At 40.2% G+C, this 14,356-nt stretch overlaps 5 protein-coding genes across 5 annotated transcripts; 3 read left to right on the top strand and 2 right to left on the bottom strand.

The window, feature by feature from the left end:
• Nucleotides 1-1,134: 1,134 nt before the first annotated feature.
• LOC115228996 (spliceosome RNA helicase DDX39B-like) lies at nt 1,135-1,608 on the top strand. Its single transcript, XM_036499070.1, has one exon. The coding sequence runs from the start codon at nt 1,135-1,137 to the stop codon at nt 1,606-1,608; it is 474 nt and encodes a 157-aa protein (XP_036354963.1).
• A 2,121-nt stretch (nt 1,609-3,729) lies between these two features.
• Nucleotides 3,730-4,296, top strand: LOC115228995 (POU domain, class 3, transcription factor 3-like). The gene has a single exon (XM_036499069.1). It carries the CDS (start codon nt 3,730-3,732, stop codon nt 4,294-4,296), a length of 567 nt encoding a protein of 188 aa, XP_036354962.1.
• Nucleotides 4,297-7,200: 2,904 nt separating this feature from the next.
• On the bottom strand, nt 7,201-7,934 carry LOC118761288 (DDRGK domain-containing protein 1-like). Its single transcript, XM_036499068.1, has 3 exons — nt 7,922-7,934; nt 7,498-7,769; nt 7,201-7,467 (listed from the first exon to the last, which is right to left on the bottom strand). The coding sequence occupies exons 1-3, from the start codon at nt 7,932-7,934 to the stop codon at nt 7,201-7,203; spliced, it is 552 nt and encodes a 183-aa protein (XP_036354961.1).
• Nucleotides 7,935-7,977: 43 nt separating this feature from the next.
• LOC115228994 (grpE protein homolog 1, mitochondrial-like) lies at nt 7,978-8,615 on the bottom strand. The gene has a single exon (XM_036499067.1). It carries the CDS (start codon nt 8,613-8,615, stop codon nt 7,986-7,988), a length of 630 nt encoding a protein of 209 aa, XP_036354960.1. The 3' UTR covers nt 7,978-7,985.
• A 265-nt stretch (nt 8,616-8,880) lies between these two features.
• On the top strand, nt 8,881-12,818 carry LOC115228993 (H(+)/Cl(-) exchange transporter 7-like). Its single transcript, XM_036499066.1, is given in 8 exon segments — nt 8,881-8,890; nt 8,940-9,614; nt 9,617-9,697; nt 9,733-10,062; nt 10,095-10,577; nt 10,633-10,812; nt 10,814-11,029; nt 12,756-12,818. Coding segments are annotated over 7 exon segments (1,851 nt in total). The 5' UTR covers nt 8,881-8,890; nt 8,940-9,116.
• The last annotated feature ends 1,538 nt before the right edge of the window (nt 12,819-14,356 follow it).

Below are 14,356 nucleotides of genomic sequence, written 5' to 3'. Positions count from 1 at the left end.
TGTCACTTGCCAACGTTAGGGTTAGGGTTAGATTTTGAATATTTATGTTGTCACTTGCCAACGTTAGGGTTAAGGTTAGGGTTAGATTTTGAATATTTATGTTGTCACTTGCCAACGTTAGGGTTAGATTTGAATATTTATGTTGTCACTTGCTAACGTTAGGGTTAGGGTTAGATTTTGAATACATTTATGTTGTCACTTGCCAACGTTAGGGTTTGGGTTAAGGTTAGGGTTAGATTTTGAATATATTTATGTTGTCATTTGCCAACGTTAGGGTTTGGGTTAAGGTTAGAGTTAAAGTTGTTACAAACTTTGCAAAAAATTTGATGTAAATTATAATTTGCTAATGTTGCAATTTATATTATCAAAAATAAAAATAATTCACATTATAATTTGCTAATGTTGTAAATAATTTTACTATTTTAAAGCAAGCATGGTTCAAATATAAAACATCATTTCCTCAAAAATTTAAAGTTCAATCATTAGTTCGGATTGCTTGTTTTTATATTATTTGGCCTTTTAGTAAATATTTGCTATGTAGTTGCCATGGAAACACGTAAAGGCCAGGTTGCCCATAGGGGTCTGATCACCCATGTGACAAAATATATAATTGAAAAATTTAATATATTTAGATTATTATTATTAAATTTAAATAAAAATATTTTCGATTTTTTTGTAGCAGCTAACCAAGAAATGTAATAGTAGTTTCCTCTTTTTAAATCATTTCCTATTTTTGCAAGGTCTGTTATTTGTTCATTCCGTACTTTCTTCCTTTTGGTGAAGATGTTAACTCAAAATTATAATTATATATGGACTATTCTCATTATTGATCCATTCTCTCAGATATGTCCCTCGACAACGACAGCTATTTGTTGGACTACGAAGAAGAGAATGAAGTGACTGTCCCCACGAAGACAGAGAATAACTCCCTCAAGACTCAAGGATCTCATGTGGCCATTCACAGCTCGGGATTCCGTGATTTCCTACTCAAACCTGAACTACTACGAACAATCCAGGAATGTGGATTTGAACACCCCTCGGAAGGTACTTGCATGTGCTAATCCGCCAGTTCAACATCAGTGCATCCCGCAAGCAATTCTGTCAATGGATATTGTGTGTCAGGCCAAGTCTGGGATGGGGAAGACAGCAGTGTACGTCCTGTCCACTCTGCACCAATTGGAGAATTCGTGCACAGATGTGAACACTCTTGTGTTGTGTCACACTCGGGAATTGGCCTTCCAAATATCCAAGGAATATCAGCGATTCTCCAAGTATTTGCCGAATGTGAGAGTGGCCGTGTGTTTCGGAGGGATTCCAATCCAGTCGGACATAAAAAATTTGAAGAAAAAGCCGCAAGTGGTGGTCGGCACTCCTGGAAGGATTCTGCAGTTGGTGGTGGAAAAACACCTCAATTTGAAAAAATGTCAGCACTTTGTGGTGGACGAATGTGACAAAGTCTTGGGCAAGACGGACATGCGATCAGACGTCCAGGACATATTCCGAAAGACTCCCCACGACAAGCAAGTGATTATGTTCAGTGCTACTCTCCCCAAATCAATCCGACCTGTGTGTCTCAAGTTCATGCAAGACGTGAGTGTGTCTAACTAATCCATAGCCATTGGAGATTTACATTGACGACGAGTCCAAACTGACTCTTCACGGACTCCAGCAGTACTATGTAAAGCTGGAAGAACGAGTCAAGACCAAAATGCTGTTCAAACTGTTGGAGTCTCTGAGTGTCAACCAAACCATCATTTTCGTCAGTTCTGTTAATCGATGTGTTGCTCTCACCGAGCTACTGTTTGCTGGGAATTTTGAAGTGATTTGTATCCACCGAGGAATGCAACAGGAAGAGAGACTCAAGAGATACCAACTCTTTAAAGACTTTGAGAAGAGAATACTTGTGGCCACGGATTTATTTGGCAGAGGAATAGACATTGAGAGAGTCAATGTTGTCTTTAACTACGACATGCCTGATGATGCTGACAGTTTCCTCCACAGAGTGGCCAGAGCTGGTCGATTTGGGACAAAGGGGATTGCTGTGACTTTTGTGGCTAACAGCACTGATAATGGAGTACTCAACGATGTGCAGAAGCGGTTTGAAGTGACTATCAATGAGTTGCCCGAAAAGATTGATCCCGACAACTATGGTTTATCACACAATAATATTTCTAGACCGACTACAATAATAGTTAATCATTTTTTATATCTTGTTCTGGTTTATTTCTTTGTGTCAATGATTAGTTCAATAGTAGTTAAATTACCAATTAGTTAAATCACCAAAAAAGACACTATTTACAAATTAGTAGCAGATTATCGAAATGCGTTCCACGAGAGCAGAGAGGGAGTTCCACGACTTGTAATGCCCCTTTTATAAACCAGGAAAATGGACTTTAAATGCGAACTCTCCAGAAGGCATAGCGAGAATTAGGTAATGACTTACCTGCATTTGGTCGACGTGGACAGAAAGAGAGTAGGCCCCGTGAACTGTCGTTGATTTCCGTATCAAAAAGTCTCCAACGTTTTGCTTTAAAAGTTTCTTTATGGCAGCATGTCTTAGAATTAAATTGTAAGACTTTTTACTTTGATATGTCAGGAAAAAACCACTCGCATGCTGATTTGTAGAATATTTTAGATTCTTCCCGTTCGAAGGAAAAATCGTGCCTTTGGATTTAGAAAGTTTAGGACCCTAGATTTGATCCTCCGAATATTCTCATGACGTAACATCCGGGGTTACTGTTGTCGTTTTCATTACAATTCGAGATGCAGTCAGAATCAAATATTTTGTTTCCATTTTCCTAAAATGTTAGGGGTTTAATACAAAAGTATCTGGTTTGACAAATTCAAACGATTTCGATGTTTCGACGAATATTTGGTTTGTCTTCCTTTCAGACTTTGAAATGGGATTTTTTGGACTAAAAATTTTGTTGATTATGCCATTTCTGGGAAGTAATAATTAAGGTTAATAAGTTACATGTCACTCAGTTTTCTAGACTGGAGAATTGTCGAAACTGGTCTGCTCTTCTTTTTTAGCATTTTGTTGCGTTTAATTACAAAGTCAAGCACACTGTTTACCATTTGAGTGGCACTCAATTGAAATGACGACGAATGCAACAACCTATTTCTTTATTATTCTGTTACGGCGTCGCAATCAAGTCAATTCATTAATAACAAGACTTATTGCCAGGTTCTCTTTTGACCTCATCCTAATCAACAAGTAATCTTGTTTTTGGTTGTTTCCCGTGTCATTATACAAATAAGGAAGTACTGGCTATTACTTGCTAAGCATGCGTCATCATTGTGCTATTTTCATGTTGCTAGCCCCTAATTTTGTACATTCTAATAAATCGCATTATTCACCATTCGGAATTTTCTTCCCCATATATTTTTTTAATATGAACTGAAACATAAGTATAAACAAGTCGAGTTTCTCTGCTGACAATATTTCTGAAGTTTCGTTTTTTTAAAATGAATTTTTTAATTGAGCAAAAGCAAACCTTTGACAGTTTGGTGTAAAATAACTAGAATCGATATAAATAAATGAATTGGAACATTTTCCGCTTTATTTGTGAAGGATTATAGCCAATAAAGTATAATCAATCAATTGTACTGTCTGGAATATAGTACAGTTCTATTCTAATTCATTCAACTAATTTATTGCCTTTCGTTAAAATAATAAATTATAAATTTATTATTCCGTCTACAGCAATGAACCACGCAAATTACCAAATGACGAGTCCTGAGAGACGGAAAGGGCCAAACTTTTACAATCCGTGTGATCACAATAATCAAAATCCATTCCAAACTATAAACAAACCAACAAAAAACTTAAAATCAACCGAGTGTATGTTCAAAAGTGCAAATTTCGAACCATTCATAAAATACTTTAAACAAGAACGAATCAAACTTGGCTACACTCAGTCGGATATCAGTCAATTGATGGAGGAAAAAGGGATCTCCATATCACAGACCACTGTGTGCCGTTTCGAGTCAAACCAACTGTCATTCTCAACTCAAAACAAACTGATAAACATTTTTAGAAAGTGGTTGCTGTCCTTAAGATCGTCAGACCAGAAAACCGCTTTAATATACTCATTCGAGGAAATCAAAAAACGAAAAAAGCGAACTTCGTTTGACTGTGCTGAAAAAACATTTCTTGAAAATTGGTTTCGCGAGGATCAAAGACCTTCCCCCAGATCGTTAACCGACATTGCCGAGTTGCTGTCCATTGAGGAGGACGTCGTCAGAATTTGGTTTTGTAATAGACGTCAGAGACTAAAAAAATATCATATATAAATTTCTTAATTATTACAAATTTCATGAAAGAAAAATATAGTTTGTCTAACTAATTCACTAAATATGGGGGAAGGTCGAGGATTCAAACAACAATCAGATCAGTTTGGTAGTAGAGTACTAAAACGAGAATTACTTCACTGTAGACTTCTTGAATTGGGTCCGCCAAAATAAGTGGAATAAACTATACCGTGAGTCCTTCATCAAATCCTGACTTGTTTACGGGATAAATTCTCAGTTCTACGATGTGTTGATAGTTTCCGAAGAGTTAAGCTTCTTGAACTTGCTAGCATTGTTGAGTATTTTAGGTAACAGTGTTGCAAGTTGTGCAATCGGTTTTCTCCGGTCATTACTGGTCGTCTGAGACGAATTCCCGTAAGACTGACTCCAACTGAGGATGGCAGTCTCACGCAAGATCATCGTGTTGTCTTGAATCGGTCTGAAATAAATTCAGGAGCAGTCGTTGGGTCAAATCCCGGTTGTCTACCTCGGCTAATAATTCTCAAATGATGATTATTGAGTCACGAAAAGTGAGAATTTGTTGTATTATTGAATATTAAAAGTTGCTCAATGAATTAATTTTTAAATAAATCAATTCTCAGATGTTGGGACATGTAGTGTCAAGGATGGTTTTCAATTCGTTTTCGAGAAAAGTGTCTATGATGCCTTATATAATCGAAAATGTCGGGGTTGGGGAGAGAGTGTACGACATTGGCACCAAACTGCTAAAAGACCGAATTGTGTGTCTGATGGGACCAGTTTGTAGCATAAATAACTAAAAGGTGAACGACGAACTCTCATTCAGCATAGTGGCCCAGCTGTTGTACCTCCACTCCGAAAATTCCTCTAAACCAGTCCACATTTACATAAACAGTCCAGGTACTGTCTGTAGTCCAGTTCAGGGGGGTCGATATCTGCCGGGTTGGCCATCTACGACACAATGCAGTTCATTTCTCCCCCAATTGCAACGTGGTGTGTCGGGCAGGCGTGTTCGATGGGCTCCCTACTGCTTGCTGCCGGGACTCGAGGAATGCGACATGCACTGCCCTCCTCCAGAATTATGGTCCACCAGCCCAGTGGATCCTTCCAAGTACTGTACACTCGGACTTATCCACGAGGGCCAAGCAACTGACATTCTTATCCAGGCTGACCAGATTCAGAAGGCCAAGGATCAGATTTCGAACATTTATGCTTCCCATTGTGACCAGACACCACAAGTCATTGGTTTTTTTGTCGGACTGATTTTTAAGCAAATTGGTTGGAGAGAGACACGTTTATGACCCCCTCGGAAGCAATGCAGTCGAGACTTATCGATTCTGTTATTAAACCATCCAAAATTAACAGTAAATAAATCTATCTTCCTGCTAATTTAACTAATAGTCAAAATGTTGTTTTAATCGTTTAAGTTCTGGAATGCCAATTAATTACAGATAGAAAAACATAATTTTGTAAATACACTAGGTGCAAAAAAAAACCGTTTTTTTAAATACGGCATATTTTGCAGAGATAACCGTGATTTTTCTTTGTCGATATCGAAAGGGATCATTAAATTAACCCTAAATCAATTTTGTTATATTTTTTTTGCATTGTGTTATATGTCTAAATTGAAAATTTTAATTACACGAGCGCAATAAAAAACCGTTTATTCTGGTGAGTGTGACATTTTTTACTTTTTTTAGAATTTTAATCCTCGATAAAATTACGAATGCTTGATGTAATAAAAAAAGGAAAGATTCTAAGCTTGAATGCGTTAAATTGGACCACTAAAAAAATATCTGACGAGCTTAATATCCTGCGATCAACTATCGCTGACTTCATCCGAAAATTCATTAAATATGGTACGACTGAAAGAATGAAAGGTTCGGGGAGACCAAAAATTCTTAATAAGGACGACGAATGCAGTTTCGAAGTTTTTAGTATTAAAGAACGGCAATATTGTTATCGGAAAAACAATACAGGCCTTCAAAAAAGCAACCTTTCGCCTACTGTAAAAATTGGTGGGGGGAAAGTTATGGTCTGGGGCTGTTTTTCCTATTACGGAATGGGCTCGCTTGCTTTTATACACGGGAATATGAATTCCGCACTTTATATCAACACACTATGTAACCATTTATGGGAATCTGCAAAAAAATGGAGCTTAGTGAATTTATTTTCCAACAAGACATGGCACCATGTCATACTTCCAAGATGACTATGCGATTTTTTCAAAAAAAGAAAGTAAACCTTTTACCATGGGCACCTCAATCACCGGATTTAAATCCGATCGAACATATATGGGCTCATATGAAGAGGGAATTAAACACCTTTCATCCAAAGAATGTTTCGGAATTGAAAGAAAAAATCGAAAATATTTGGAACGAAATACCGATTAGTTTTATAAAAAAAATTAATCGAAAGCATGCCGAATAGAGCACAAAAGCTTTTTAAGGCAAAAGGGGACCATATTGAATACTAACTTTAAATAATCAAAAATAAAACGGTTTTTTATTGCGCTCGTGTAATTAAAATTTTTAATTTAGACATATAACACAATACAAAAAAAATATAACAAAATTGATTTAGGGTTAATTTAATGATCCCTTTCGATATCGACAAAGAAAAATCACGGTTATCTTTGCAAAATATGCCGTATTTAAAAAACGGTTTTTTTTTGCACCTAGTGTAGGCATGTCACTTTGTGTAGAAACATTATCTATTTTCTAAACGACTGCATTATAAAAATCTGTCCGAATAAAATTTGTTCGGAGTACAAAATAATTAGTCCCTAATGAAATAAAACTCAACCGAGTCCCTACTATAGTGCCCTGGATAGATTAGTAGCTACACGAGCTACGAAAGATGGTCTTGCTGGTTAAAAGTCTGATGACGAATGTTCATTAAAAATAACTGTGACAACTAAAAAATATTTCAAAATATTTCAAAATCGTCTATCAAGTCAGTTATTTTCACAATTCCCTTGTCTTTGATGAAGGCAGCGATCCGTTCCAGCATCTCTGAAGAAACCCGGACAAACATTCCTGCCTCATTCACCACCCCGGAAACAAGACCTTCACCCAACAAGGACTCCACTGCAATGTTAACTCTTCTGAGGTCAAGTCCCAACTCCCCAGCAATCACCGACAAGTCAGCCACCGACTTTCCTTCCAACAACTCCAAGACTCGTTCATTCGCAGAATTATACTACACTCAATAGATGAGGACTACTTTCTCGAGCTCAAATCCCTCCTCCTCCACCGAAATGACGTGTTTGAAGCAATTAAATAGTTCTTCCTCTTGGTTCTCCACAATCTCCCCTCCCACGCTTTCATTCGAGTCACTCTCAGAAGATGGGTCAGGTGGTCGGGCATTGCATTCCAGTTTCTTCTCCCGAGCTTCGATTTGGGCCCTTCGCTGCGCTTTTAGTTGCCTTTTTTGTTCGATCCTCCTTTGCTTTTTTGTCCCAATTTTTTTGGAGGGGTTATTTAATGGGTGGTCCCCTAAGAGTAAGTCAGTCTATCCTTGCCAATTTCATCAACCAACTGATGAGGCTGACGGACCGGCTCACTAACAGTCGCCAGCACATTACTGATCTTGCAAAACAAAAAAATGAGGAATATCAAGGAAAATAAAAGGGCACAAAGAAGTGTACCCACATCGAACATATTTATTAATAAAAGAATATTTAAAAAAAATAAAGCCAAAAAAGTTAGATATCAAATATTTTTGAACACTCCAACAACGGCAGGTCGTAGAGTGCGAGAGTGGAGCAAATAGCCAACCTTGGCCACCTCAGCCACAGTCCCGTCCTCCTGGTCCTCAGTAATAGGCACCTGGTACTGGGCAAAGTGGAGGGAGGGATCGAACTTATCCCCAACAGCAGTATCCATGGAAACCACTCCATGGCGGGAAAGAATGTGCTTGAATTGTTCACTGGACATTTCTAGTCCCTCAAAAAGGTTCTTCAAGTGAAGGTTGTCGGGCAGGGAGGACTGTGGGACAGAAAGGAGGGCCTTTTGGAGGACGTCGGTCACTTCCAGGAGGTCATGAGAAAATTTTTGTATGGCAAATATTTTGGACTCTTCGATTTGTTTGACAAGTCGTTTTCGCATGTTTTCCTGTTCTGCGAGAGAGCGGATGTACTTGTCCTGCCATTGGAGGGGGTGACCAACCTTCAGTTCCTCCAGTGATTCCTTCAGTTTGCTATTTTCTTCCTTTATTTGTTCCAGAGGGTCAGTCGGCTCGTTGGGAGTACAGAAATGTCTTATTCCGAGGTAGTCACGTTGCCCATTTAATAGTCGCACGTGTCTGGAGAGGGTTGAATGACGCAAAAGAGATATCCACATGGACCACGTTAATTAATAAAAATATTTATTGATTTACTGCTTATTAATAAATAACTCGGACAAAAATAAACAAGGTGCTCTAGAGGTGTATCCAACCTGAATATCGAAAGTGAGTACTGGTCTCCTCAACTGGGTCTGTTTCAGATAGTACGACATATATTTATGTATAGATAGATTTTCAAAATAATTGTTATTTATAAAGCTGATATATAGTGTTTGAGTAATGACAATATTTCAAATTTGGAATAAAATTAGTTTGGATCAACAAAATGGCAGTATGTGGTCTATTATTAAAAACCGCAATTTGATTACCCATATTTCCAGCACATAATTGACCATGGGGGAGACATCCTGTGCGACAACAACCAGCACTCAATGGAGTACGAACAGGTCTCCGAACTCCACAAAACCCCCATATCCGCGAGATTCGAAGTACAAGCACACACAACCACTTAGTGCCTTGACTACGAGGAGTGCGAGAACTTGGTGTACCGGCGGGAAATGTCAGCAATGAGTGCTCAGGTGTGTTGTACGAATGACTCCCAGCGCTACTGGAAGATGAACATAATGCGATGGGGGATAAGTCTGCTGATCGGGATGTGCACGGGCGTGGTGGCCTTCGTCATCGACTATTTCATCAGCCTCATGTCCAACTACAAGTTCAGTCTCCTCATTAATCGTCCTCCCCTCCTCACATTCTCAGAAATGAACGAGGCCTTCCGAACGGGCACGTTTGCCATCCCCTACTTCACGTGGATATTCTTCTCCCTCTTCCTCGTGTCCATCCCCGCACTCCTGGCCGTCTGGGCGGTTGGTGTGAGTGTTCTACCCCAGCCGGCCTCCACCGGGAGTGGCATCCCCCAAATCAAGTGTTTCCTCAACGGAATCAAGATCCCCCAGGTCGTCCGAATCAAGACTTTCATCGCCAAGTTTGTGGGAGTCATTTTCTCCGTCTGTGCTGGTCTCCCAATCGGGAAGGTAGGCGTGTCCCCTCACTGTAGGAAGGGCCCATGATCCACTCGGGGGCCATCATTTCCGGTCTTTCCCAAGGCAGGAGTTCCTCCCTCAACCTTGACTTGAAGGTGAGGCTCGTCCTGATTCTCAGATTTTCAACGAGTTCAGACTGACGACCGAACAGCGGGACTTTGTGTCCATTGGAGCAGCCGCAGGGGCCTCCGCTGCCTTCGGAGCTCCCATTGGGGGACTCATGTTCAGTCTGGAGGAAGGCTCCAGTTTTTGGAACCTGTCTCTGATTTGGCGGACCTTTTTCGCGGCAGTAATGTCGACGTTTACTCTGAATATTCTGCGGAACATAGTCGACCCCCGCTACGGGTTCTCGTCAGTGGGACTGATCGACTTTGGGACATTCGATGTAGAGTATAGGGTGACTGGCAGGTGGTGGAGTACGGCATTCTGGAGATATTCATGTTCGCCATTGTGGGCATCATAGGTATGTCTGTCACCTCACCACAGGCGGACTACTCGGGGCATTGTTTGTCCAAATCAACTACTGGCTTACTGTTTTCCGATTCAAGTGATTTCTACTATAATTCCAGACATTTCCGATACTCGGCACTCAAAGTCCTGGAAGTCCTGCTTGTGGTGGGAGTCCTCTCTATCCTGTCCTTCCTGTGTGTTGCCACCTTTGATGAGTGCTACATTGGCAATCCGGACACCAAATTCGACTCCCTGGCCACGTGTTCAGGTGGGGAAAACAGTGTGGCCGCGGACTATATTTTCACTACTCCTGCCAACCTCGTCAAAAAGCTGTTTCACAACCCCGATGGTGTGCCTTTCCTTTATATCAGACTACTACTCGATCGGATTCTCATCAAAGTGTGCATTCCCTACTTCCTGGCATCCTGCTGGACATATGGCATCAACGTGCCCAGTGGACTGTTCCTCCCTTCCATGGTCATTGGGGGGACCTGGGGACGCCTATTCGCACAGATATTCAACGCCGTCGACCCCTCCTCTGTTTCCCTGTTGTTTGATGTTGCAGAACTTGGACGTCCAGTTGTTCGCACTGGTGGGGGCAGCCGCTCAGTTGGGAGGGAATCTGCGGATTGTGATCACACTGGCGGTCATCATCATCGAGGCCACTGCCACGGCCTCACTTGCATTGCCTGTCATCATCGCCCTAATCATGTCCAAGTGTGTGGGGGATTACTTCAATGAGGTAATATCCACGTCATTCCCAGGGCATTTTCGACATGCATATTCACGTCATGGAGATTCCACTCTTGGACTGGGAGCCGCCTGCCTTGACAGCCCACATTGATGCCTCGAAGGTGATGGCTCACCCAGTCAAGACCATTCGTGCCGTCACCCCAGTCTGGCAAGTTTGCGACCTCCTCAAGCAGAGTTGCCACCATGGCTTCCCAGTAGTCAAGACTCACGACTCCTCTGTCTTGGTACTGTGTGTACTCCTCAGAGTTAGATGGACAGTATTGAGAGACACGCCTTCCAGGGGATAATCCTGAGACACCAGTTACTCAGTCTTCTCAAACATAAGGTACATTCTTTGCACATTGGAGGCATTTGTCGAGCGAGGATATGACTGCAGCAATAGTCTGGGACTGGCCGAAATAGACGACAACTACTTTAAGCTGCGGGACTTTGAGGTCACCCAACCATTCATTTCAGAGTTGTGGTCTCGTGGACAGCGACTTTAACTGCACCATCGACCTCCGGCCCTATGTCAACCCGACTCCCTACACGGTCGACGTGGTATGTCTCCCCATCTCACTGCAGAACACGTCCTTCTCCAAAATATTCCGACTTGTGCGCAATTTGGGACTCAGACATGTGCTGGTGACGGACGACCACCACAGAGTCCCTCCTTTGCCTGTACTGTAGATTGTCGGGATTATCAGTCGTAAGGACATTGCTCAGTTCAGAAACTTCCGTCATGACGGGAAAATTAATTTGCTAAGAGTGCCTGTTGTTACGTAATATAATTTGTGTTAATTAGCCTGTTCCACTGACAGTCCCAGTGAAGCGGTCAAAAAAGTTACCAAAAATGTGTGAGAGTTGTTGTGTGTGCATTCTGTAATCGAAGGTCGTGGCGTTGGGGGTGTTTTGTATCCACGCCTTCTTCTCCGCACAGGCATTCTGACATGTGAGCTAGCAAGTATTAATAGTCACATGCCTTCTCGTCTTTGGCCAGTAATTTGACTTTGTCTGGTTGGGTTAGATAGCCTGCCATTCGGGCGATTATGCTTTCCAAGTCGTGTTTGGACTCTGTCGTGCGACAACGTGTTAACCTTGCCAATCGAGATAGGCAACGCAGTCCTCATGACCGTAGCGGGAAGCGAGGTCTCGGGGTCTCTCGTGTTTTAAGGTTTTGCGAAAAATGTCCCCTCCCATGTCAACGAGGTTCCTGACCGTCTGCGTGTCTCCCCAAACGGCCGCATAGTGAAGGGCAGTATAGTCTTGCGGTCAGTGAATAAAAGGACTTGAGAATGAGGCTGTGTTTGGATCAACTCCCAGATCTGCGACCACTTTGATCAGCGAGTGTTTTCCGAATATGGAAATATAATCCAGCAGATTTTTGCCATATTGGTCGTGATGTGCAAATATGTCGCTCACGCTGACTTGCTTTTCCATGTTTTGTAGAGCATTCGTCTGTCCATTTATTCATGATAACATTACAAAACTCGCAGAATTATTTTTGGTTATTATTCCTAAAAGAATAGAAAAGTTTTTTTGGAGTAAATCTTGATATTCACTTTCTTCCATTTTCAAATGTCATGGAAACATTATTAGAAATGTCTCAAAACATTATTGAGTTACATTATCTTCCATTCAAATTAATCTCCTCGCAAATAAATGATATGTTTCTAAATTTTTTTTTTAAAACGTTAATTTTTTTTTAAACAAGAAAGAAATTAAAGATAGCTAAGTTAATTAAAGGCCTCACGAGACACCCGGCCAGCCTCGCGAATGGCAAAGCCGTTCCCTCGGATCACAGCAATCGACAGACGTTCCAGGAGCCAAGAAAACTCTCTTGGATCGTGACTAGTCCTTGAAATCCGTCGACCGAGCGAGCGAAGGAAGCGGAGTGTCTTGGGGTCGAAGATCCCGGAGGACTCCACGGCAATTGGAGTAAAGGTTTCTAAAATTATTTTTATTTTTTAGGTAAGATTCGAACTAAAAATTATAAATGAGTGTGGTATGGATGTTAAGGCCGATCTGACTTAAACGTTACTAGTCAGCTTAGGCGATTTTCTTTTTGAACTTACTCTAACGCTCCGTAGACAAAATTCCAAGGTCCCTATTTGCTTTTTACCGAGGAAGCATCATCGAATCTCTTTTTAGAGGTTATTTAAATTTTGGAAAAAGAGCTTTTTGGGTACTTATCATTTTTTTCGTCAAAGCCACGTACCAGAAGGTTGGAAAATCAAAAATTATCAAAACAGTGAATTTTCAATCCTTAAAGAATAAAATTTAAAAAATTCGACTACTTGTGTTGCGAAAAGTAGCATTCAGAATAATTGATCTGATGATATTCCATATCCTCATTGCAGACGTTGAGGGGAATTAGTTTAGACCAGCGGTTCTCAAATGCGGCCCCCAGGATTTTTTTGCGGCCCCTCTAGAGCAGTGGTTCCCAACCTTAAGGTGCTCGCGGAACCCTTTTGGGCTAAGTTATTTTTTGCGGAACCCCTCCAATTCAATTATTATAATTTCACTTAAAACATAATAGTAATAACCAAAAACAATTTTAATGTGAACATTGAGGTAATTTTTTATCATAGCATAGTTGTGTAACGTTAGGAGTTATTGTTGACAACTGTATCCTCATATCAGCGGAAGCATTAAGTTTATTTCTATATTTTGTTTTGGTGGATGTATATATTGAAAACCTTGGTACAAATCCAGAAATTTTTCCGATCATACATTTAGCTCCATCGCTACAAACATCCACACATTTATTCCAATTTATGTTTTTTGCAAAAAAATAATTTTTAATAGTGTTGAAAATATTTTCCCCAGTACAATTACTCTCCAACGATTCGCTCATTAACATGTCTTCTTCAACAATATCGTCAAAAGGGTATCGAACGAAAACCAATAAAACTGCCAATCCTTCAACATCAGTAGATTCATCAATTTGAATAGCGAAACCATTCGAATTATTCAAACGAATTAGTAACTGTGTTTCAATATTTTTCGAAAGTTCCTGAATTCGCCTTGAAATAGTATTATTTGACAAAGGAACAAGATCCAGTTTCTTAGACATTTGTTCGCCATATGATTTTTTTGAACATGGCTTTATAAGATTTTCGGCAATTGTATGTGCCTCTCCACAAACGTGCTACAAGATAACTCACCTGTTTGATTAAAATAATTATATACTTCATAAAATGTTCTGGTCGATTTTAAATTGTCGTCTTTCGCAAAATTGGACATTTCCAACTTGCACCTTGTAGATGCATTTAATTTGTTTTAAAAAAAAGAAATATCTTTATCCTTTAAATGAGGATGCTTCATCAATAAATGTCTTGATAGTTTGGCAAGAACAAGAGATGTGTTAGGCATTATATGATGGCATATTACGCATTCTGCCGTATGTGGTAAATCAGATCCATTCTGAGAAAACACATATGAGACGTAGCTTTCATCATATTTTCTTTTCTAAAATTATAATTATAAAAAAACCTTTTTTTGAATATTTTTTGGAATCTCTTATGCAATTATTGTTTCTCATTAATCTTATAAAATTAACCAACTAACTC

The sequence above is a fragment of the Octopus sinensis genome, unplaced genomic scaffold (genome assembly GCF_006345805.1).
Source record: "Octopus sinensis unplaced genomic scaffold, ASM634580v1 Contig11546, whole genome shotgun sequence".
NCBI classification, from domain to species: domain Eukaryota; kingdom Metazoa; phylum Mollusca; class Cephalopoda; order Octopoda; family Octopodidae; genus Octopus; species Octopus sinensis.
The sequence above is the reverse complement of the archived record's forward strand: the minus strand, read 5'-3'. Positions and strand labels throughout refer to the sequence as shown.